This window comes from Serpula lacrymans, assembly GCF_000218685.1.
Source record: "Serpula lacrymans var. lacrymans S7.9 unplaced genomic scaffold SERLAscaffold_2, whole genome shotgun sequence".
NCBI lineage: Eukaryota > Fungi > Basidiomycota > Agaricomycetes > Boletales > Serpulaceae > Serpula > Serpula lacrymans.
The window spans coordinates 360,118-382,397 of NW_006763291.1; the positions used below are offsets into that span (position 1 = coordinate 360,118).

General features: G+C 45.9%; 11 protein-coding genes across 11 annotated transcripts; 4 read left to right on the forward strand and 7 right to left on the reverse strand.

Moving 5' to 3' along the window:
• Positions 1 to 5,045: 5,045 nt before the first annotated feature.
• On the reverse strand, positions 5,046 to 5,531 carry SERLADRAFT_433035 (uncharacterized protein; the record flags this gene model as incomplete). The annotated part of the gene is made up of 1 exon (XM_007313203.1): positions 5,046 to 5,531. One exon carries the CDS (start codon positions 5,529 to 5,531, stop codon positions 5,046 to 5,048), a length of 486 nt encoding a protein of 161 aa, XP_007313265.1.
• A 177-nt stretch (positions 5,532 to 5,708) lies between these two features.
• On the forward strand, positions 5,709 to 7,156 carry SERLADRAFT_456343 (uncharacterized protein; the record flags this gene model as incomplete). The annotated part of the gene is made up of 4 exons (XM_007313204.1): positions 5,709 to 5,987; positions 6,047 to 6,329; positions 6,386 to 6,848; positions 6,901 to 7,156. 4 exons carry the CDS (start codon positions 5,940 to 5,942, stop codon positions 7,025 to 7,027), a joined length of 921 nt encoding a protein of 306 aa, XP_007313266.1.
• Positions 7,157 to 7,404: 248 nt separating this feature from the next.
• On the reverse strand, positions 7,405 to 9,128 carry SERLADRAFT_433037 (uncharacterized protein; the record flags this gene model as incomplete). Its single annotated transcript, XM_007313205.1, has 9 exons — positions 7,405 to 7,575; positions 7,637 to 7,724; positions 7,784 to 7,859; positions 7,923 to 7,968; positions 8,022 to 8,037; positions 8,761 to 8,774; positions 8,842 to 8,875; positions 8,929 to 8,946; positions 9,001 to 9,128. 9 exons carry the CDS (start codon positions 9,126 to 9,128, stop codon positions 7,405 to 7,407), a joined length of 591 nt encoding a protein of 196 aa, XP_007313267.1.
• A 330-nt stretch (positions 9,129 to 9,458) lies between these two features.
• SERLADRAFT_365090 (uncharacterized protein) lies at positions 9,459 to 9,647 on the reverse strand (the record flags this gene model as incomplete). The annotated part of the gene is made up of 1 exon (XM_007313206.1): positions 9,459 to 9,647. One exon carries the CDS (start codon positions 9,645 to 9,647, stop codon positions 9,459 to 9,461), a length of 189 nt encoding a protein of 62 aa, XP_007313268.1.
• Positions 9,648 to 10,401: 754 nt separating this feature from the next.
• On the reverse strand, positions 10,402 to 11,966 carry SERLADRAFT_456348 (uncharacterized protein; the record flags this gene model as incomplete). The annotated part of the gene is made up of 4 exons (XM_007313207.1): positions 10,402 to 10,909; positions 10,979 to 11,348; positions 11,424 to 11,487; positions 11,542 to 11,966. 4 exons carry the CDS (start codon positions 11,961 to 11,963, stop codon positions 10,671 to 10,673), a joined length of 1,095 nt encoding a protein of 364 aa, XP_007313269.1.
• Positions 11,967 to 12,568: 602 nt separating this feature from the next.
• On the reverse strand, positions 12,569 to 13,091 carry SERLADRAFT_456352 (uncharacterized protein; the record flags this gene model as incomplete). The annotated part of the gene is made up of 1 exon (XM_007313208.1): positions 12,569 to 13,091. The coding sequence occupies one exon, from the start codon at positions 13,050 to 13,052 to the stop codon at positions 12,810 to 12,812; it is 243 nt and encodes an 80-aa protein (XP_007313270.1).
• A 198-nt stretch (positions 13,092 to 13,289) lies between these two features.
• On the forward strand, positions 13,290 to 15,672 carry SERLADRAFT_405188 (uncharacterized protein; the record flags this gene model as incomplete). Its single annotated transcript, XM_007313209.1, has 4 exons — positions 13,290 to 13,740; positions 14,054 to 14,259; positions 14,425 to 15,423; positions 15,520 to 15,672. 4 exons carry the CDS (start codon positions 13,290 to 13,292, stop codon positions 15,670 to 15,672), a joined length of 1,809 nt encoding a protein of 602 aa, XP_007313271.1.
• A 341-nt stretch (positions 15,673 to 16,013) lies between these two features.
• On the reverse strand, positions 16,014 to 16,396 carry SERLADRAFT_456353 (uncharacterized protein; the record flags this gene model as incomplete). The annotated part of the gene is made up of 1 exon (XM_007313210.1): positions 16,014 to 16,396. One exon carries the CDS (start codon positions 16,389 to 16,391, stop codon positions 16,176 to 16,178), a length of 216 nt encoding a protein of 71 aa, XP_007313272.1.
• A 46-nt stretch (positions 16,397 to 16,442) lies between these two features.
• Positions 16,443 to 18,560, forward strand: SERLADRAFT_444917 (uncharacterized protein; the record flags this gene model as incomplete). The annotated part of the gene is made up of 3 exons (XM_007313211.1): positions 16,443 to 16,925; positions 17,000 to 17,288; positions 17,336 to 18,560. 3 exons carry the CDS (start codon positions 16,443 to 16,445, stop codon positions 18,469 to 18,471), a joined length of 1,908 nt encoding a protein of 635 aa, XP_007313273.1.
• Positions 18,561 to 19,007: 447 nt separating this feature from the next.
• On the reverse strand, positions 19,008 to 19,913 carry SERLADRAFT_456355 (uncharacterized protein; the record flags this gene model as incomplete). Its single annotated transcript, XM_007313212.1, has 2 exons — positions 19,008 to 19,681; positions 19,746 to 19,913. 2 exons carry the CDS (start codon positions 19,800 to 19,802, stop codon positions 19,262 to 19,264), a joined length of 477 nt encoding a protein of 158 aa, XP_007313274.1.
• A 1,600-nt stretch (positions 19,914 to 21,513) lies between these two features.
• On the forward strand, positions 21,514 to 22,175 carry SERLADRAFT_456356 (uncharacterized protein; the record flags this gene model as incomplete). The annotated part of the gene is made up of 4 exons (XM_007313213.1): positions 21,514 to 21,569; positions 21,625 to 21,671; positions 21,716 to 21,913; positions 21,967 to 22,175. 4 exons carry the CDS (start codon positions 21,514 to 21,516, stop codon positions 22,023 to 22,025), a joined length of 360 nt encoding a protein of 119 aa, XP_007313275.1.
• Positions 22,176 to 22,280: the final 105 nt, after the last annotated feature.

Below are 22,280 nucleotides of genomic sequence, written 5' to 3' on the forward strand. Positions count from 1 at the left end.
ACAGCACTACCTTGCTAATTGTAGCACAAGGTAGGTTTGAGAACAACAAGGATGACGAGGTGACGAGGTTCCCAGTGATAGCAGGCTCCTGACGCACAAACTGTAGTGCTCAGAAGGACTCTAATCGAAAGGGATGACAATGACTTCAAAAGTTGGAAGTGACGATGACAGCAGTTAACAGTGGTAGAAGTGGGAAGTGTTGTGACCACACTGGATCACAAGTAGCAGAGTAGTGAACTTGAGAGTAGAGAAGAAGTCTGGATTGGAGTTCTTGTTTTTCTTTTTTTACAAGGTAAAATACAGGGGTTTATATAGTGAAAAGAAAGGTAGGCTATGCACAGTATAGCTGCGCAAAAAGAATGAGAAAGAACATGAAGGAAGGAATGTACGCTGACAAATCCTGCGTAGTTGCTACAGGATAAGATCATCAAAATAAGGGAAAGAAAGGGATAGAATAATGAATGCTGTGAGTGATGTCACAGGTTTGTACAGCCATAAAGTAAAGTCCAATAGCAAAAAGAGAGCAAGAAAATCATGATATCATGGGAAGATGCAGTAAAAAAAGGGCAAGGCAAAACACTATCAGTATCAACACAGTTCCTTTATTGTCAGTCAGGCATTCTAAAAAATATGTGTCCATAAAAATGATTCAAAAATCAAAAATAATCGCACTGTAAATGAATGTTCTGCTGAAGAAAAAGAAACTGGAGCCACTGGTCCACCACCTAGTCCAAATCCGACAGTTCCATGGCCTTACCAATGGACTGGTTGTGTTGGACCACCTGATCAAACGAGGGAGGGAGAGGAGTAGTTCCAATTTGGAACAAGTGAGTCCCAGGCAGCGTGTGGTAGGTGTAGCTGTAGCAAAGACAATGGACAAAAGATAAGTGTACCCAAGTGAATGGGACAGCAATGAACATGGGCGAGGCAAAGGGATGAACCTTCTCCAGCTCAAAAACTACCCACCCACGCTCCAACCAGGCAAGACAAGCGACCGATGTTTTGATAGTATATGATGGCAGATTGACGTCATAAAGATGGACCTGTTGCCCTATTTGGACCAGCCGCCGGGGCTTTGCTGATATCAGCAGTGGCACGTGGTAGTCAACAGATCAGCGACGGAAGCGGATAGGAAGTGGTGACATCAGAAATGGTGGGGGTGCAAATAAGATGAGGAGGAGGAGGGTGGAGGTGACGGAAAAGTGGATTAGAATGGGGATCCAGAAACGACCATCAGGTGAGAATAAAAATGAGAGGAAGGGGCCCATGGTGGGGCTAGGCAAAGGAAGGGGAGTAAGGGAAACGACAAAAGCGAGGGCGCAATGCAATGTGTAGCCAGTGGCGACACGAAAATTTGCCGAAATGCCGAAACACGGAAAGTACCGGATGGAAAAGCAAAGGTGAGCGTGACTGGATTGCCTAATAGAGGTGGTGCTGATCAGCCACAAGTTCGAAACAGGCAATATTAATTACTATTCCACGTGGCACTGTGCCTGTGTGGCGCAAAGGCGAGTCTTTTCGAATATTCGCTTCGTTATTGACACCTGTCCATGCTACCAATCAATTTTGGTGCATGACACCGGAAAGGTACAAAAGGATGACACTGCTCCCTGGAACACAGACACTAGCACAGATCAGTGGGAGGGACTCATTCCAGAGAATGCTCACTATCCAAACCAAAATACATTGGAGGAGGATGATCCTGACCCTCAGATCCGAGATCCAAATGAATTGCAAATGGAACCAAATCAGCATGAAGATGTTCCAAGAGCAGTGGGGCAATACCTCCGTGGAGACGTTCTGAGAGCAGTGGGAGCACCTGATCAGCTAAGACACCCTCCACAACAGTCTCTACAACCAAGACCTGAACACTGGCCATCTTCAGAACGGAAAGCCAAAGTAGAGTTACAGTCAGTGGGAGGATAGCCCCTCAACATACAGCCAGCTGATGTGGAAAAAGTCCGAATACAGCTAGACAGCCTGTCCATTGGATCAGCTTCCGGAAGGCATACAACACCTCCAAGGAGTCATCCAATGCCTCCGAGGAGTGATTCAACACCTTCAGGAGTGAGTGGGGCAACAAATACACAAATGTGTCTACTCCCTGAAGTACCTGCACAAGTTCCTAAAAGAGCAGTCATGCCTGCTGAAGTCCTAGGAGTACGCAGAAGCAGTCACCAGACCCGTCCTGCAGACAAAAACCGAGATTATCAAAGGACTCTAGATGAGAAACAGTCTCAAAAAGAGCAGCATGACAACTCCATGGAGAAACCTAACACTCCTGAGGTTCATGAAGAAACATCTGATACAGAGGAGACATTCTTTGCTGGAATAGCAAGTACTGGTCCATCTAACACAGACCTTCCAAGGACACTAAAGGAAGCCTTATCACATCCGGATGGAGAATTATGGAAGTCTGCCTTGGAGGAGGAACTCCTAAGTCTCAATAATAATGCAGTATATGACACTGTTCCACTTCCGAAGGGGGTGAAACCCATCACATCAAAACCTGTGTTCCGGATCAAGTTTGATCAAAATGGAAACATTGAGAGATACAAACTCCGGATTGTTGCACGAGGTTTTACTCAAAGGGAGGGCATTGATTACCAGGAGGTTTTTGCTCCGGTTGCAAACTTAGAGTTAATCTGAATTATTCTAGCCCTGGCAGCAAAGTACAACCTAGAACTTGATCAAATGGACGTATCCACAGCTTATCTCATCTTAATGGAGAACTTGAAGAAGAACTATACATGCTTCCTCCAATGGGTGTTCCTATCCAACCTGGATACTGCTGGAGATTGCAGAAATTCATCTACAGGTTAAAACAAGCTGGTCGTACATGGAACAAAACTTTTGATCGCAAGCTCCAGGAGCTTGGTTTCACAAGACTAAATGCAGAAACATGTCTCTATGTATTCCGGGACAACAAACAAATATGCTTTGTTGTTGTCTATGTAGATGACGTCCTCCTAGGAGCTTCATCCCAGAAATTCATGGATATCACAAAAGCCAAACTTGAATCCATATTCAAAATGCGGGACCTTGGAGAAGCAGAATACATCCTCGGAATAAAAATCCAACGTGATTGTTCAAACAAAACAATATCCCTATTGCAACACCAATACATTGACACAGTCCTGGAGCGTACTGGAATGAAGAACTGCAAACCTGTATGGAAACCAATGGCCCATGGATTAAAACTTCTCGCAAATGCTCCAGGGGAAGATATTGTGCAACACGAGATGCATATTGAAGGGCGCCAAGTGTTATACCTCTCAATTATAGGCTCCCTCATGTATGCCATGCTCGGAACCCGCCCAGACATTGCCTACGTCGTTGGAATACTAAGCAGGCATAGCTCAGCTCCAAGGAGCTATCACTGGGAAGCTGCAAAATGTGTCCTCCAATATCTGAAAGCAACCAGGGACATGGAACTACGATATGATGGCACAGATGTCTCCATGGACATGGATTTCTATGGATATTCAGATGCAGATTGGTCTGGAGACCCAGACACGTCTCGATCAACATCAGGGTTTGTCTTTATCACCATCCGAGGAGCAATCTCCTGGACAAGTAAAAGACAAAGCATGGTCGCTTTATCCTCCACGGAGTCAGAGCACATTGGATTGAGCAATGCTGGACAACACCTTGCATGGCTTCGGACATTTTTTGAAGAAATTGGACATGCTCAAAATGGACCTACAACATTGCACTGTGACAATCAAGCAGCTATCATTCTTACACAAGATCTGCAGTTCCGTGCTCGCACAAAACATATTCAACGCAAATCTCATTTCATCCGAGATGACTTAGTATCAAAGGGAGAGGCAGTAATCAGATATGTTCCTACAGGAGATATGGTTGCAGACATTCTCACTAAACCCCTCACTCACGAAAAACACTGGAAATTCTCTAAAGCTATGGGACTACGGTTGCACTCAAGTGGGAGTGACAAAACCGGATAAACCCGGTCTCTGCCAAAGCAGCCATTGTTCTCCATGGAGCATAGCCACCACTCCATGGAGTAACCATTGTTCTCCTAGGAGCACAATTATACTCCTAGGAGTCATTATACTGTAGCGAGTAGCACCTCCGACTATAAGTAGTAGGGGGTTTAGTATAGGAATACCTCAGTCATTTCTATAGCCTCTCGGGCAGCGGCTGAGTTTCACTTAGTTTTATTACTTAGCAGTCTCATCTCTCCTCACATTTGCTTGTGTCCGGGTTGCTTCGGTGGGAGGCCCTGTGGCTAAAGTCCCAGTCTCAAGGTGAGGGATGGGGTCTTCAGTGGGAGTGTCGTAGTTTTGGATTTCATACAGGTCATGGACCCATATGAAATTATGTAACATGCAGAGGGCGGGGGGTATGTGTGATTGAACAGCCATGTCATATTCAGGAGGGAGGAGGAGAATATGAAAACGCCACTTGAGGATCCCAAAGATCCGCTCAATGACATTGCGGGCAGATGCATGTTGAAGGTTGAAATATTAACGAGGATTCTGTGGCCTAAAAATGCTAAATGTTAGAATAGGATGTGAAAAATGGAGGGTAGATCTTACCTGTGATCGCCACGAGCATATTCCTGAAGGTGGTAGTGTTCACCTCTGTATGGCACTAAAAGCTGGGGGCAGGAAGGAAATCCTGCATCCGCTAGATAGTACTTACCCTGCGGAATGCGAAGGTTGCTCGTACGAGCATCATGGAATAGAGCGGCATCTGCAATAGAGCCTTCCCACCCACTGAGCATGTAAGAAAATTTGAGGTCAAAAGTGCAACAGGCAAGGCAGTTTTGAGATACCCCGCCTTTGCGGTTTCGCAATGCCTGGTGTTCGGCGGCAGATGGGGCACATGCAATGTGTGTCCCATCAATGGCACCAATGGCACCTTTTGAAGTGGCAATATTTGGGATTTTCCATAATGTAAGGCAGCGGCAGGTCGTCCTCAGCAGGTAGATGGACATAGGTAACATAAATTTCTGGGGAGGTAAATGCAGCCAGGATCTTCTTGAAGTACCTAGAAATTGTATTGTTTGATCATTGAAATCATTCACCAAGATGGCGAACAGATAAGCCTATGACAGATGTGTATAGGAAGATGGCGAGTTGTTCCTCAAGGCTGACATGCCTTGAGTTGATGTAATCATGGTGTCTGAGTAGGTCAATTAACTTGAGGAAGACATGGCGCCTGACACCAAGTTCAGCATGAATGCGGTCGGGATGGCCCTGCAGTAATTTAAGGACCCATCCATGGCCTGTCAAAATAGAGGTGTGGTATGGTTGGGGTAGAGAGTTGTCGAGTTGGTTGGTAGCTACCAGTGCTGCTGATTGCGCAACCGTTTGAAGACTGATGAGTGCAAGAGAGAGCTGTTGGGCACATAAGAAAATTACTGCATGGCGCCTACGGGCAATTGACACTTCTTCACTCTCTTCAACGCCCTCCTCTCCCTCTCCCATACTATCATCGTCACTACTGATCCCCAAGTCCCTCTGCCTGCCTGGGCCACGGTCATCGACTTGATCTTCATCCATAGTCTCCGTCAATTGTTGCTGTATAACCGTGAGTTTATCAATCTATCTTGCTGCATGCGGACACTCAATACATTGTCTCTCCGCCTCAAGTGCCACTTTCGCAAAGTCAAAATTCAAAAAATATCGTGATATTCCGTTCCCGTACAGCGCCTAACTGATTTAAAAGCTGTTTGTCTCGGACGAAATCCGATGTTCAGTAGACAATTTTCTAGTCAAATATTTTCCTCTGATCGGCGTCCAGTAATTTCAGTGGAATTGTACTCCCAGGTTGTAGCACGGGAGGAGTCGGCCCGGAAGATGTCATAGTTTGCACAAGGTTGACCCAGTACAAGTACACTCCGAGTTTACTGCTACTACCACATCTTGCTGCGCACCGGACGATCGTCCTTCTAAATTCAAAGCAACATCATGCCCGTAGAACAAGTGGATGGGAGGGTATATCTAAACCACCCCAAGGTATTAGCATACATGTCATCATGCTCGTGGTTCACTTTCATTGTTCATCTTATGATTAGGGATCCTGTGCCGAGCTGTTATTGTATGGTGCAACTGTCATATCTTGGAAATCTGCTACAAGAAACAGCACGCAGCCAGTAGAGCATCTCTTTGTCTCCTCCAAAGCTGCGTTAGACGGTTCCAAGCCTGTCCGTGGTGGTATCCCTGTCGTATTCCCATGCTTCGGAGCTCCTGTCCATCCCGAACATTCCAGGCTCGGACAACATGGGTTCGCGAGGAGTGAAGTCTGGAAATTCGACAGCATCGTTATGGACAATGATGCTGGCGTATCTGTACGACTGAGTAAATCCGAACTTCTACTTATATCCTTTCGTGTAAGATTACTCATATTTGAGCAGCGCTCGAGCCAACCGCCAGCATTAAAGCAAAATACGACAAATCTTTCCATCTAGCCTTCGTCGTAACATTGGCAGAGCATCAGATTAGCACCGACCTACATGTGAAGAACACCTCGACATCGACTGTCTATCCTCCCGACAGCCTGGAATTCCAGACTTTATTCCATAATTACATCCGTGCTCCAGCCAGCGAAGTGCTTGTCTTCCCTCTGCAAAACGTATCTTATTACGATAAAACCGAGTCGACCGAGGAAGTTAGGACTACGGCCAAAACAGAAACGAGAGCCGGTGTAGATGTACGACGTTTCACTGATTCCGTTTACGAGGACGCACCTCAAAAATATGAGGTTAATTGGCCAGGAGGAGGCGTAGCTATCAAAGCTACGAATTTGAAAGATGTTGTAGTCTGGAATCCAGGGAAAGAATCCGGGTCAAAGATTGCAGACATGGAAGATGGAGGATGGTGAGTCCATTAGCTTCCTTCTATTTCTTTTGCCTGATACCCCATTCGACAGGGATAAATATGTCTGCGTCGAGCCAGGATACGTGAGAGGATTTACCAAAGTCGAACCTGGCCAAACCTGGATCGGGCAACAGGTACTATCTGTCGTCCACGAAGAACGCAGGATCAATCAGCTGTAAAGAGTGAAAGATAAGCAAGAATGGATTATTGTACTTGTGTATTTTAGCAGTCGTAAAAGAAGCAATGAACTTTGTAACAACCTCAGCAGAGGGGAAATTTCAGAAGCATTGACATATCTGTTGATATAGCCCTAAGCGCGTTCTGATGCAAGCAGATATATTGTAAGCATACTCGGGGCTTAAATCTACTCAGCTGGCGATACCTGATACCAACATAGTAAGCTAACTCGACGGAGCTGGACATGCTGCATCAAAACTGGGACTCCTTGGCCTAAGGCCTTCGACAAAGTTCACAGTTTTCCTAGAAATGATGATGCACATTTCCGTCATCATAGATGGTTCCACAAAACACCAAGATGCCAAAATGTATGTGTCATCTATGTAAAATTGAGATCCTCTAGGTCCTCAGGGCAGTCGGTTGGGTCAGCAGAGACCAGTGCCCTAAAATGGTTGCTTGCATTGAGGTGTGCGAGGACGGTATTACAGTATACTGGGCTGGTGATAATAATGATCCCAAAGTAGACAAGATTCGTTGGCCATATGGCGAACTATAAATGTGATCGGATCTCGTCCTGGGACTCAACAAATGATAGAATAAGATAAACGTACCGCCATTACGACTGCCAGTGAGTTGAATGCACACCACGATCCCGTGATAAGTGAAAGGAGAATTAAATGTCGAACCATACGCTTATTCCTGATACAAGAAAATCTATTTAATATGCTGAACCCGAAATAATTGTTTATTTTACTTACCGTCCTGACGCATTTTCTACGCGTTTGACTCGAAGGTACAAGATGAGAGAACATGAGATTATGATATCCACTAGTGCTTTTGTAGCACTGATTCATATTCAAGCCCTATGGCCATCACAGCTGCGAATGGTTTACACACCTGCATAAGTGGCGCCTCCAAGTTCTGTACTGTAGGGTTCGGTAGGCTGTAAAGCTGCATGAGTTTTGAAACTTCCACATGCAAGTGGATACCACTTACAGTAGTGCTACATAGGCTTTGAAGAAGAATCAGCTACAGCTATTTGGAGAAGGTATTTTGAATAGTTATTTACCACAAGTTCCAGCTAACATTGCGTACGAAATGTCAAGTGAGTGCTCAACATCATGCCATCAAGAAAAACTTAGCTCGCCTAGTCCGAACAGGATGAAAGGAAACTGGGAGACTGCCTTAGATGATCCCATACCAAAGGAAACAAGGACTTACTAGAATTATCAGAATAAAAGGGTTACTCCCACCCACTAATAGAATATGAGTCAACGACTATAGCAAAAGGACCATAATCACTAACATCTCCAGATCCTATAAAAGAGAAAACATTGCGATATCGTGTTGATAATTGCCTGCCAAAGCCATTATATAATACATTAGATCATAGTGCATCACTGAAACTCACGGTAAACAAAGACTGCCACTAAAGATTGAATAGAGATAAGCCAGTATCTAGATGAGTAGTGATGCATGCGCACAATATTTGCCCTGTTACTAGGTTAAACATGCTTCAACATCTTCTATAAATAACACTTACGAGCCAACTTTTGCGAAATATTTTAATTCCCAAATCCATTTATCAGTGCATCATATACTGCAAAGCCCGTTAATCACTACGTATGATTTAGCAAAAGGGCTCACCTGCTATAATCACCAGAACTTCACGAGTAGTATCAAATATCCTAGTAAAGGCTGAGTGGAAAACGAGGATGATGCTCTAAGAACTCACCATAGCCATATGACCTATTTCAATTAATCATTCAGTAACTCGCCTGACCCATGTATGAACTACTGGCCTCTTTAATCTTACCGTAAATCGCACATACGCAGCGTCTTTTGGATAGCTAGGAGACATGTCAAGCCATCGTAATAATTTCCGATCCTTCGCGTGGCTTACTTAGAATAGTAGAAGTACCTAGCGAGGTAAATGAACAAGGGGCTTGGAATTCGTAAAACATAGATGGCTTACACTTGGGCGCAAGTGATGCCCCAAAGGGCCACACTGATGAAGCTCATTACTAAAACAAAACCCCATGTTGGCCCTAGATTCGTATCAATAATCAAAACGGGCGCTTCGAGCTCCTCCGGAAGAAACATTGCGAACTTTGACAGATAACACAACAGCTTCCCTGTAGCGTAGCTCTCTATTTAATGTTTCGCCCTGCCCAAATCAAGGTAGGCTTTCTGTGATCAATGATGCCATCAGTATCAAACCGCTGACGAGGGGACTTCGGGGAACACAGCATGGTTCGTTCAGAGTAGCCAGGAAAAGTAAAATTAGCGAGGCGTTCACTAGCAAGTGTCTGAGCTTCACGAAAGGCAAAACCATAATGGCCAAAAACGACATGAGTCCCTACCCTACTTATCCCGGAGCCTCAGCCACTACATTTGCTAAAATATCATAAACCACTGAAGTTCACCACAGAACTAATATAACACACATACCGCAAGGTTAGGTCTAGAGAAAACCCTTCGGTCGAAGCTGAAGATCATCCATGTTGCTAACCATTCTGGTGCACAGGCGAGCTTTGATTTGATTCCCACCGCTATTGCAGTGCGAAGTTGCCATGTGCGTAACTTCCGAGTAATGCTAAGCTCCCAGTCTGACTGATACATTCAAAATGGGGATTATGCAGGCCAGTGCCTCAGTTCTGAATGCGACTAAGGGCATTGAATGTGTTACAGTTAAATTCATAATCGATAAACCAACGTGAGAATTACACATGTCGTATTATTTCATTATGCCGAAGCGACGGCAGTTTTGTTAGAGTCTAACGTTAGTTTTTTGTGATGGCTTGGTCTAATGTTTTAAGTCAATTAAACTCCTACATAATTCCTCAAAACTCGATATGAATCAAGCTGTAGAGGTGGAAGCGTAGCAAAAATAAAACAAAATGTGAGTTTGAGACGTCGACGCATTCAAAAGTGGTTTTGAAGGCAGCAGCCGCGGCAGTGGCTGTGCTATTACGCTTTCTTCGCTGGTCGGGCATATATGCATAGATACTGTAAGTACCGACTCGGAACCCATTGGTAAGAGCCTCCTCAGGAAAAACCCTATCTTATCTTTTTATCTCACCCATGATGTCGGATCAGAAATCTGATAATCCGTATGGACAGCAACATTCGTCGTCTGGAGAATTTGATCGGGCTTAAGTGTATACCGTCCAACTTCATACACCTTCAGGAGAGTATTCTGGTCCACTGCAGTCAATGGCAGTACCTAGCCATCCACTCCTAGACCATCCATCAGAGGTCCCGTCAAGAATACTTTCCCACCACTGGACCTCCTGTGTAGTACTACCATTTTGGTGGTTTTTGCTCTCAGCAACATTCTGCTTTGGCTGGCGGTGCACGAAAAATATTGGTCTCGTTTCCAGTTTGCATGGATATCCATTGCATTGGGTTGTCTAAACGACCTTCTAAGATCTAGTTATCAACATTGACAGTGAACAAAAATTCTATGTGGCATTGGGTGTGATTACTGATGTTTTCGGGGGTCAGTAGTGTAAATATGTATCCAGATGAAAAATGCAACGTTTCTTGTTTCCCAGTGTTTCTACCCCTAACTCCGCCTTCCCCATCTCTCACGATCAATCTCAAAGACGTCTAACCATACCGTTCATATCATAGGAATAACATTTATTTCTTAACTTTGGAAGGGATAAAGAACCACCATATGGAGATGATGAATCGGATTCCTGTACCGATAGCAAGGGTACCAGCAGAGCCGATCTGGTCGAGGAGCGCACGACCTATAAATCCTCCAAGGAAAAGGAAGACGATTGCAACAGCTTTGTGGTCTCTCGATTTCACGAGACGACGTATATGGAATAAGCTTGGTTCAACCATAAGCTCGCACCACGTAGTCGTTAGTACAACTAGAGAGCGAGAAAAACGAAGGTGCTATTAGCGTTCCATTTGAGACAGAAGGGGATAAGATAACGTACCAGTTGTGGTAAACTGTGTGTTTAAGCGCTTGCCCATGATGCCTTGCAGACCCATGCTAGCGCTCATGAAGCCAATACATACAAAAGACAAAGCATTCGACCATGCTGGGTTATCCCTCACATCTGCGACACTACCCTGACCGCTCTTCCATATCGCGATAGCTGCAGCCATGGTGCAAATGCATTGGATGAATGTGCCCAATACAAGCCAGGCACGAGTTTTGCAGCCAATCTTGTCACCTATGCGGGCGATAGTGGCGCCGAGAATGAAAGTGATCAAGGAGCATAGCGCTTGTTGATCAGCGAGATGGAATGATAGGTCACGCTGACCAGGTGGTCCTGAGAAAAGACGGGCGATAGCCAGGGACAACTAAGAGTAGATAAAGACAGACAATAAGGAGACTTAGGATCCATCTCGTCGAGAAATGTTATGAGAAGCAAGTACCTGTACAGTGTTACCAGTTTGGAATGCACACCACACAAAGACAGCTGAGAAGATGACAGAATTTCTAGGTGGATAAGGAGTTAATATAGGTACCGATTAAAGAAAGAAAGGTCCTTACACAAAACCAGTCATGAAACAATATGCAGACAGTGGGGCTGCTGATTTGTCGCCGTCAACGTCCTGAAGCAGATACTGCTTGAGGTTGCTCATTGTTATTGAAGATTGTACATCGTGATGATCCCCTGGCAGTCCATCTTTTCGCATCGACGAACTGGAGGCTTTGTGTGATACAGGTGGTGGTAAAGAGCCCATATTGCTCTTGTCGTTAGAAGAGGCGTTGGCGTTGTTGGACATGTCGACGTCGACGAACTCAGGAGTGATACAAGCAGGTGCCTCGTTCTCGGGAACTGAATCGAGGTCGAATGCGTATTGATCCGAATGCGTGGAAGAGCGGGCACCCTTGAGAGAAACGAAGGGAATCCGCTGGGCCTTTAAGGACGTGCTACGGTGATGGAGCCGACCCAAGTTTATTTTATACATCCAGGTCAAATCCAGACTACTTTTTTTTTTTTGTAACATCGGAGCACCTCGGGTTACGTCCCCTCTATCCCCACTGCCATGGCCTTGTCCTATTCGTCAGAAATGCTGTCATGAAGTAGGCACCGCATTCTACAGCGGTTCTTTCTCTTCCGTCGATGCTGATTCGCTAAGGGAACGGCTTTAGGCTGGGCGTTTGCTAATAGGGAAACTCGGCAAACTCTGGGCGAAACTTGACCTTGAGTATCGGACTGAGCATTTTGAAAACCTTCGAGGACCTTTGAACCACATATGATCATATTAACACCATTGCTTGGAGTGGTCCATTGTGCGTTGTTCTAATCTACACAGTTTCCGCTCAAACAACGCTTAATCGCAAGCTCACACACATTTCTCCGCTATCAGATGGACACCATGAGTCTTAACCCCCACTATCTCAATGCTTGGGAATGTGATGGTTCCAGGACTGTCTTACTATATGCGAAACGGTGCGATTTTGAAGGTCTTTTGATTTGTTGTAGATCACCGTCTGTTTCTACTAGGCGGACCGTGAGTTTCATGATAAGTGGTCGATGGATTTCACGCTGTACTGAGAGTCTGAGAGTCTCGCAGGTTTTTTTACAGCTGAAAGGACTGCCGAGTTCTACCGAGACGTAGAATATGCGAAGGATGTCAAGAATAATGACGCGATAGTCGTAGTTCTCAGACAGGGCATCGATATTCCAAATACCTTTCCAAGTCTTGGCCTGAGTCAATATCCGCCCTACTCGTCCCCGTCTGCGTTCGAAATAACGTTCAAAACTGTGCTCAGTCCCTACATCTCACCGAGAACATTACTTCACACACAGCCTATTCAACTCGAAGGCTTGAATTAATGACACCCAAGCACGCCCCAAGCGCCATGCACGGTTGAGCCTTCCTCTGCAACAGCCTTTGCCTAGTGTCCACGCTTGTCGGATATGTCCCCGTTGTCTTCGGCCTGTTGGCAGCTTGTTGCCTTCGGGCAGCCGCCGGCATTCTGTTTCTGATCTTGGCGTACGGTTCAAGAGTATCAGAAATGGCAACGGTCACCGTGTTTGTACCGTACTCCATCAACACTATTTCAACGTCGAATGTCTTCGATTTTCAGCTATCGCTCTCGTATCAATATACTCTGTGTAAGACGTTGTGGGAGTTGTGCGCTGAGCAAGTAATCTAAGGTTAGGGTTTTGTGACACTGTCATTTTGAGTCTTCTGTTTCGCAAGTGGATGTGCTTCTCGCTCTTATGATAAGCTTCCCCTTCAAATCAAAGTCTACGACACTGTTCCGTTCTCAATTCGAAAAGAATCATGCACTCGAGCCATGTTGAAGGCTCCACTCCAAAACTTGAATCGCGGTCGCAGAGGACAACGAATACAAGCTCAAACTGGTCCTTCAATCATCGCAGCTATGGGGGCTTTTATTGCGACTCTGATGACTCTGGTGAATCTGATGACGATAAGGATCAATCACGAGACGCACTTTCAGACGATACGCAACTATTCAGGGACCTCGATTTGGCATCTAGACAAGAAACCGTGGAGTACAAACCCAATCCCTGGACAATCGCAAAGATAAATGCATCATCTCGGCCTGCAGCTTCGTCTAAACATATCGAGCACAAAGCACCGAGTCAACAAGCACCGTTGAAGCAGCCTCAAGGTCGTATCGTTGATGCATTCAAGAAGCAAGCCGAACGGCCACCCCCAAGTCATATGCGGAGTGTTTTGAAGCCAGACGATTCAGTCCTTCCTCAGAAGAGTAAGCAACAAGCAAAAAGGACGCATAAAACGTCTACTGGAGCGCCCACACTGAATCCAGCTGTTCCTCGCTCTGTTCATACTCGAAATGATCAAGGCTCTGCGCATACAGCCCATTTTAATATCCCCTTTTTGCCTGTACCTCCTCACAAGACGTCTGTTTCTCATTCAGCCGGTCAAATGTTGATACTTCCGTCAGAAGCTGCGGATATGCATCCCACGCCAAATATTGCTACTCCTTTTCATTCACCTCGTCGCATTAACTTATCACAGTCCTTCTCTTCCCCAATTCATATTTACGCGTCCCCACACAGTCGGTTTGAATGCAAAGCAATTTCTCAGTCTTCTCCCTTGCGACCTACCTACGAAGATAACACTTTCCTCCCGTCTCGACCAAATCAGGTGGCTTATAATAGGCAAGGCCAAATACCTCATCAACTGGAGGTGTTCGAAACAAACCAGGGGTATATCTGCCCCAAATACCACTCTCGTTCCAGTCCGATACAGGCGCATATACCAGGTATATTTGTCTCCCTTTACTAAGAAACTATTTTGGTCAATATATGCCGTCCCAAAAGCTCCGCAACAACTAACAGTACCAAGTCACATCAATCATCGTGCACCTGAACAAGTGGCCTACACGCATCGCCGTCAAGACCACTCACTTTACCCACAAGCATCACAGCCAACCTTTGAACGTTGCTTCGATGTATCTCCTGCTCCACGTACCGTTGAGCCCCAGAGGATGCCTCAATGGCTCGCGTCGACGGTGCAAAGTGTGCTCCCTTCTGATCCTGGCCTTGCAGTTCCCCCACCCTTCAATCCGCGGCTGATAGAGACAGCCAATATGCGCATAACTCCTGCTGTTTCTGAAGTCTCCAGGGTTCCTGCAAAGTCTGTCTCAACTTACGAATCTCGAATGCAACTGAAGAGCCCGTCGCCCCCTCCACCCAGCTCGCCTCCGCCTATAAGCCCACCGCGGAAAAGTGTTCAACGTAATCCAACAGACTTTTCTCGCATGGTCTCTGCTTATGCATTCGGTGCTGAAGAAGATTCTGACGCTACATGGACGACTTTACCTTCCAGGAAGAAATTTCGTGCAGTCACAAGTGATTCGAGGAAAAACAAGATTATACAATCTGGCAGGTTCCGTTTGCCCATACCAAATCGAAATATGGGCAAGGTTACTTCAAGATCAAATGGTACAAAACAAGAAATGCAAGGGAATAATCGCACAATCGGTGCAAGACGGGTCATAACGTATCTTCCTCCACCCATATCACCAGGGGGTATCGTAGCTGCTGAAGAGGTTGCTATTGGCAAGCCCAGACCAGAAAAGCAACGTCCGACTGCGAAACTTAATCAAGTGGACACTCAATCCGATGCCACAAAAATATCAGTCACAGATGCCAACGACATTACCTCCAATAAATCGTCCACTGATCAGTACTCAAATACTACCTTTGAAGAGCTTCCACGTGATCACCTATTTCCCGCCGCCGCTAGCATTGTCGTCGACCATGACTGTGCTTCAACCGAGGAACCACCCCAGACCCACGCTCCTGCTAATAGCATGTGCGAATCTGCTACTGGTACACTTGTTGGTGACGAAGGTCCCATTTTTGCATTTGATGTGAACGCTTTGGTGCAACGCTATCCGTATACTAGGAATTTAATGAGAGAGGTGCGTCCACCTTTCCCTAGATCAAGTCACAACCGACCCAGAATATCTATCCTCTCCATGCGTATCCGCACATTAACTTTACATTTGTTGTAGTAGCAGAAACGCCTTAGGGAGCAATTGTGGGATATGCTCGGTTTGCCCAGTTGTGGAATAGTCTACTGCGACCAGGGTGGAACTCTTCCACTGAGGAGGCAGGAACTTTCCATTATTGTTTGGCCGTTACCTCGTGCTGAAGCTGAGATTTTGTAAGGTTGTATTTCATCATTCTTTCTTCCTGCTGCCTGGTATTGTTGTTATGGATAATGCCATCTGCATCGAGTCCAGTGTGATCCCCGTTGTATCTTATTTTTGTACATTAGTCAATGCATCAGCCATCACAATGCTCGCAGTTATCTATAGTGACGCCCAGGTCGGAGATGATGCATGCGCAGTTCCCTCGATCTCGAAGCAGTATTTAGTATAAACCCCGCAGATGATACCAACGGACTATTCTGAATGATCTAATGGGAAACCTCGCCCTCGTGATTCTAGGAAGCATCACAAAAGATCCTCCGATTGGATGGCATCAAAACAGTTTTATTCTAACAGGAAGAAGCATACAATATTTATAGACTGACATCACTTTTGACTGGTGATTGAGGAGACAGACTTGTACAATGCGATGGACTAATAAAGCCTATAGTACTCTGTATGGCGGAGCATGATCGTCAATGGTCAGTGCACTATCATCACAGCTGTGCACATGAAGTAAATCAGAGAACGAAGGTACCGGAAAATAGCTTTGCCCAATATCCACATGCAACAGCCATTGAACGTTTGACGACGAGCAAGTGACCGACGAAGAACACGAACAGGTGCCTCAGAAAAAAGGGCATGAGCCATCTAAGGTAACAGAACGGTCCGATCGGTCCGCCCACCGAATAAACCCCTCTCCCGATCCCGCCATATAGAAAGGACAAGCCTCCCATCACCCACCAAGGAATTCAGTCCGCCATTTCCCTTAATACCGGATTCAACACATGGATCCTTTCGCTGGAACTAGACCCTGGGGTAAAAATCCTCTTGAAACCAAAAATGATTTGGCGAACTTCTTGGTCAACGTACTGGACCCCCTTGGGCCTCATACCTCTCCTGGGGGAGCCCGAATCCATCTAGGACACACCGCTACTCATTATGACGAGGCTGCTGCTCAGTTGGAAGGATTTTCTCGTCCCATCTGGGGTCTTGCGGCACTTCTTGCTGGAGGGGGGTCTTATGAAGGCACTAAGCGATGGGTAGATGGGTTTTCTAGTGGAACGAATCCCGATCACGAAGAATTCTGGGGAGATATGAGGAACAAGGATCAGCGTATGGTAGAGTGTTCTGCAATAGGTTTTTCGCTAGCTGTGGCGAGAGAGAAACTATGGGATCCACTAGACGATGCATCGAAGAAGAACTTTGAAAGCTGGCTTGGAGGAATGAACGATAAAGAGATGCCTAATACTAACTGGCTTTGGTTTCGCGTGAGTCTATCCTACATACTTTGAGGCATTAACAGGGAATTTACGCCATGAGGAATGTACGCGATAAATCATAGGTATTTGCCAACCTTGGCCTTTCAAAAGTCGGCTCTCCTCGATTTGATGCGAAACGAATGAAAGCTGACTTGGACCATCTGGATACTTTCTACATTGGCGAAGGCTGGTCGCGCGACGGACCAGAAGGGGTTATACAGCTCGACTATTATTCGTCCTCCTTTGCTATTCAGTTCGCGCAACTTGTATATTCCAAGCTTGCCCAGGCAGAGGATCCTCAAAGGTGCGAGGAATACCGCAACCGTGCTCGCCGTTTCGCCCAGGACTTTATCCGTTACTTCGATGCCGAAGGTAATTACCTCAGATTTATTCATTGTACTGAATCTCATATAGTGCAGGTCGTGCTATCCCCTTCGGCAGAAGTATGACATACCGATTCGCCATGTCTTCTTTCTGGGGTGCTCTTGCATTTGCGGATGTAGAGCTACCTGCACCGTTGACCTGGGGTGTGATCAAAGGTTTGCAGCTGCGAAATATACGTTACTGGATGCGGCAGCCTGGAGCATATTATCCTGATGGAACACTTACCATTGGTTTCGTGTATCCCAATCACAATATGACCGAGAACTACAACTCTCCAGGTTCGCCGTACTGGTGCTGCAAATCATTCGTCACTCTAGCGCTCCCAGATTCTCATCCGTTTTGGACATCGAAAGAGGAACCTTATCCGTCAAAACTTCTTGGCACTACCGCAGTGCTTCACAAACCTCTCCACATCGCGACTAACGTTGGCGGTCACACTTTCTTATTGTCGTCCGGTCAGCAATGCTCGTATCCTGTCAAGCAAAGCGCTGCAAAATACGGAAAGCTGGCGTACTCATCAGCATTTGGGTACAGTGTACCTGTAGGAAACGGGACGTTGGAAGAACTTGGGGGCGACAACACTCTTGCACTGAGTGATGATAACGGTGAAACCTGGAAATGTCGAAGGGATACGAGAGAAGCAAGGATTGAAAATGGAAAGTGGTTGAGGTCGATGTGGTACCCCTGGAAAGACGTCGAAGTAGAGACATGGCTGGTTCCGCCTACCTTGGAAGCTCCGTTATGGCACCTGCGGGTGCATAGAATCAAGACAGGGAGAGATTTAACGTCAGCAGAAGGTGGCTTCGCTATCTACGGACAGAGAGAGGATGGGCGAGCGCTGGAACCAGCTCCAGAGGGTAAATATGGCACATACGAGGAAGCGGGAGAAGCCAGGGCTACGTCAAAAGCTGGAGTGTCTGGAATCGCTGATATTGGGAGCACCTGCTCGAGAAATGGGCAGGCTTTACGCACTGATGCCAACTCGAATCTGATAGTCGCCCGAGCGGTTCTACCTACGCTCGTTGCGAAACACAAACCTGATAGTAGTAACATCTGGCTTCTTACCGCCGTATTCGGGTTACCAAATGAAGGCGACGCTGAGGGCCCCGCAAAAGGATGGGAAGTCGAATGGCGAAAGAGACCATCGGTTCCCGGTGACATCCGGCTTTGATCGACTTCAATCGTTCACCGACGAGGAAATATTTATTTGTAAGATAACAGTATCAAGGCGTTTGTATTGTAAGTTGAGTGTCGCGTATTATGCAAACCTGGAAATCTAAATAAACAGAGAAATTATCAGTGAGTAATGATAAAAGCAGACACTAATGCAGCATACATGGCTTCCACAAATATGTTAAGCTGTAAGCTTGAACAAATTCTCTATCAAACATGACATTTTATATGCACTTTTGATAGAGAAGCTAAAAACCACCCAACATGTCGCGGAATATTTTGGAATGGGTAGATAGAATAGAACGATGGTTCCATCCTGGAACCATAATTTTATATGTCGGCTGGGCCCTGGGCTGTGGTCGTCAGGGAGTAAGACGACCTCCTCAGTGTCAGAATGTGGATCTTGGGATTCGATACGCTGGCGTTTTCGTGACTTTGGCGGTCCTTTCCGGGTCGACATACCGCAACGAACTTCCTGATCAGAATCATTGAGAAAAAGTGAGCTGACACGGTCCGTCACAATATTATCACGCCACCGTCACGCGACAGGCCAGGCTATCAGGATAAAAGTTTGCAAGCGTCATGCTTCTGAGTCTACCATTAGTCCAGACGACAGGTGTACAGTATATGTGGTGAGGGTGTTAAAGAGAGGATGTATGACTAAATGTAGTGTGCGCAATATAATCGCCGATATTGTCTGTCCGTCAAGAAAGAAAACCTAACCAATAAAAGACCCTTATGATATTGTATCTCGTACCCAGATGACAACATGACAGGTCCATGCAGTCCTAAATGAACACCAAAGCTGTTCCAATGGTCACCCCGAGGAGACTCACAACAACAGCATTCCTCTTCAGAGCATTTGCAGCAGCGATGTACCCGTCTGGTGGTCCGTAAATACCACCAGGTGCGCTGGCACCCGGACTTGGGGCACCATTGGGACCACCATTCACTCCTGGTACACTTGACGCCGCTGTAGGCAAATTACTCGGTGTTACTGAAGACGTCGAGTTTCCGGAAGTGGTAGAATTAGTAGGATTGGTAGAGTTGCCCGATGATGTGTTATTTCCCGACGAAGTTACAGTGGGAGATGCAGCCGCCACTGTAAACACCGTGGTCTGCAAAACAGTAGTAACGACCCGGCCTGAGCCGAGGCCAACTGAGGCTATTACAGACGTTGAAAGCTGGACGTTTGGAGAATTCGAAGACTGCGGTGTCAGAATTTAATCATCAGTAACAGGATCATATACTGTATACTCAAGTGAAACATACCTGAGCAGTTGAAAGTAATGGCAGGACTAACAATGCAGCTAACGGTGCGAACCGCATCTCTATTTTCTATTTCTATTGATAGATTGCTCGAAGACGGCAGAAAAATGGATAAGGGAACCAGCTGGAAATGAGTCCGAGTCGATGATGGGCTGATACAAAAACAGTCGTGGGAAAGGTTGTACATTCCAAGCCACCGGGCATTACGAAGGTTGAATAGCTCTCAGACTTGTCACTGGCAGAGCAACCTGAAGTTCAGGTAGCGAAACAGCACTGCGAGTGCGTAATATAACGCTGTGTTGGATCCAAAGAGAAGAATGTGGACGACAGTCCAACGAAACCGACAAGTCTTATTTACCATCTTCTGATCTGGAGTAGCCGCATAAATCAAACAGGCCGAAATTTTCGAGCTAGCTCAGACTTGTCAATATGTCACAGGTATTCGCATTCCTATACGATGTCACTTCAGAGCTCGTAGAGGTTTATTTTGGTGCTCACTGGATTTGGAACACGCAGGCGTTCCGGGAAGCCCCACGTTAAGCTGGGCTCACATCTGCATTGTGGGACTAACTATTATCATCACAAATGTAGTGGCTTATCGCACGCAATTATTGAAATGGAGAATAGTCTAATACTGTTAAAGTTCTGTACTATCATGCGATAGCACGTCTTCATTGTTACATGTCTCTGGCACCTTTTGTTTCCCAAATAGTCTGGTACGTTTTCTTGTGCCTCTCTTCTCAACGTGATCATTTCAGTGGCCATTGCTTCCTCCATATTATGGTCTCCCAATCGAATGCAATTTTTTTGCTATAAAACTGTCCTCGTCTCAACGGAGCGAACCGATATTTCGATATATATTCCTTGGAGTAATGGTGGCCATATTCGACTACACGTCGAGCTTTGCATTGGGCATGATATTCATCAGCTGTTCATATGGATATGGTACCTTCAGCGGAGGAGCAGTCGTCGCCCTCTCCCTCCTAGACCTGTGGGGCTTCCTCTCTTAGGCAATCTATTTGACGTTCCCAAATTTCCACTGGTTGGTGTTTGATCGCTGGTGCAAACAATATGGTAAGTTACGAATCGATGACCACAAAATCCAGGATCTGATATAATATCTCTGAATGTTCTGGGGATAAGGCTGGTGCTCCTCAACACAAGAGACGTCGCCAGCGACACTTTCGAAAAATGCTCCAGGATTTGGTCTGATAGGTGCGTAATTTCACGAATCGAGACACTGGCTAATTATCTGATTTCTTATCCAGACCTGAATTTCCAATGATCAAATATTTGTAAGTTTTCGTCACTGTAAGCAAAATATCATTCGCGCTAAAATGTTGTATTTCAGCATGGGTCGGGATTGGGCGGTTGGTCCAATGGCTTACAGTAACAAATGACTAGAGCATCGAATCGTGCTCCTTCAAAATTTTTGTCCAGCATCGGTAGTGGAATATGATTATGGCGTGAATTGGCAGACAGCATGTTTAAACCTCCCTTTTGAAGCAGCGATACGTGGTTCGAACACTGTAAAGCCTTCTCTTTTGTATTGAAACTGATGACCTATTTCTCACCATTTGTTTCAACACCTAGATCACCAAATCAAGGTTACTAACGGTCATAGACCGTTGCGTGGAACATTTCCATCCGAGTCTCCCAGATCGTGAACGCTCGGTGAAGGGATTTCTTGCGTCAGCATTCCTTGGTGAATCCGGTCAATTTACTCTAAGTCCCTACTGATCAAGTGCTATGTCGTCTAGGGGGTGCCAACATGGTTAATCTTTATGCAACGATAGCCTGTGGTAGTAAGCTAAAACTCGCATTCAGGTAGTCATTTCGTCGACCTTTTTCCTTTTACCGATGCTTAAAGTAAGTGCAGTAGAAGGCTCAAAAGGAGTTTTACGGGGCCACCTTACACGACGAAGCCACGTATCCTGATCCATGGATTTTTCGACCGGAACGCTTTCTCAAAGATGGCGAGTTTAATTCCTCCACTCAAGATCCTATCGCTTCTTTCGGATATGGGAGAAGGATATGCCCAGGTCGATTCATGGCATATTCATCGGTTTGGATCGGGGTCACCGGCATTCGTACCACATTTGATATCACCAAGGCTGTCGATGAGAACGGCAAAATGAGCCAAAGTATGGATACACTTCTGGATTGGTCAGGTGCGTAGTGATCGCATCTCGTCACCGCTGAAGCACATCTCAAACTCTGCCAGTGCACCCTTGCCATTTGTATGCAGCATCAAACCTTGCTCAAACGATGCTGCTAGCTTGATCCACTCTGCCGTAGCACAAATTGATTAGGCGGAGATAACTAAAGATCCTAGTTGGGTTTATCATTTATAGCCACCGATTGTCTCGGTCTCCTGGTACCGCTGTTTTTCGAATGTACGAATCATTTGCTAGGTGTCAAAACGCACCTTCCGTAAGATGGCGGATCCTTGCATGTCTCAATCGCGAAACCAGCTCTAAGGTTAGCTTCGAAACTTATCTGGATCACCTGGACTTGTATAAAGGAAATTAAGCTCGA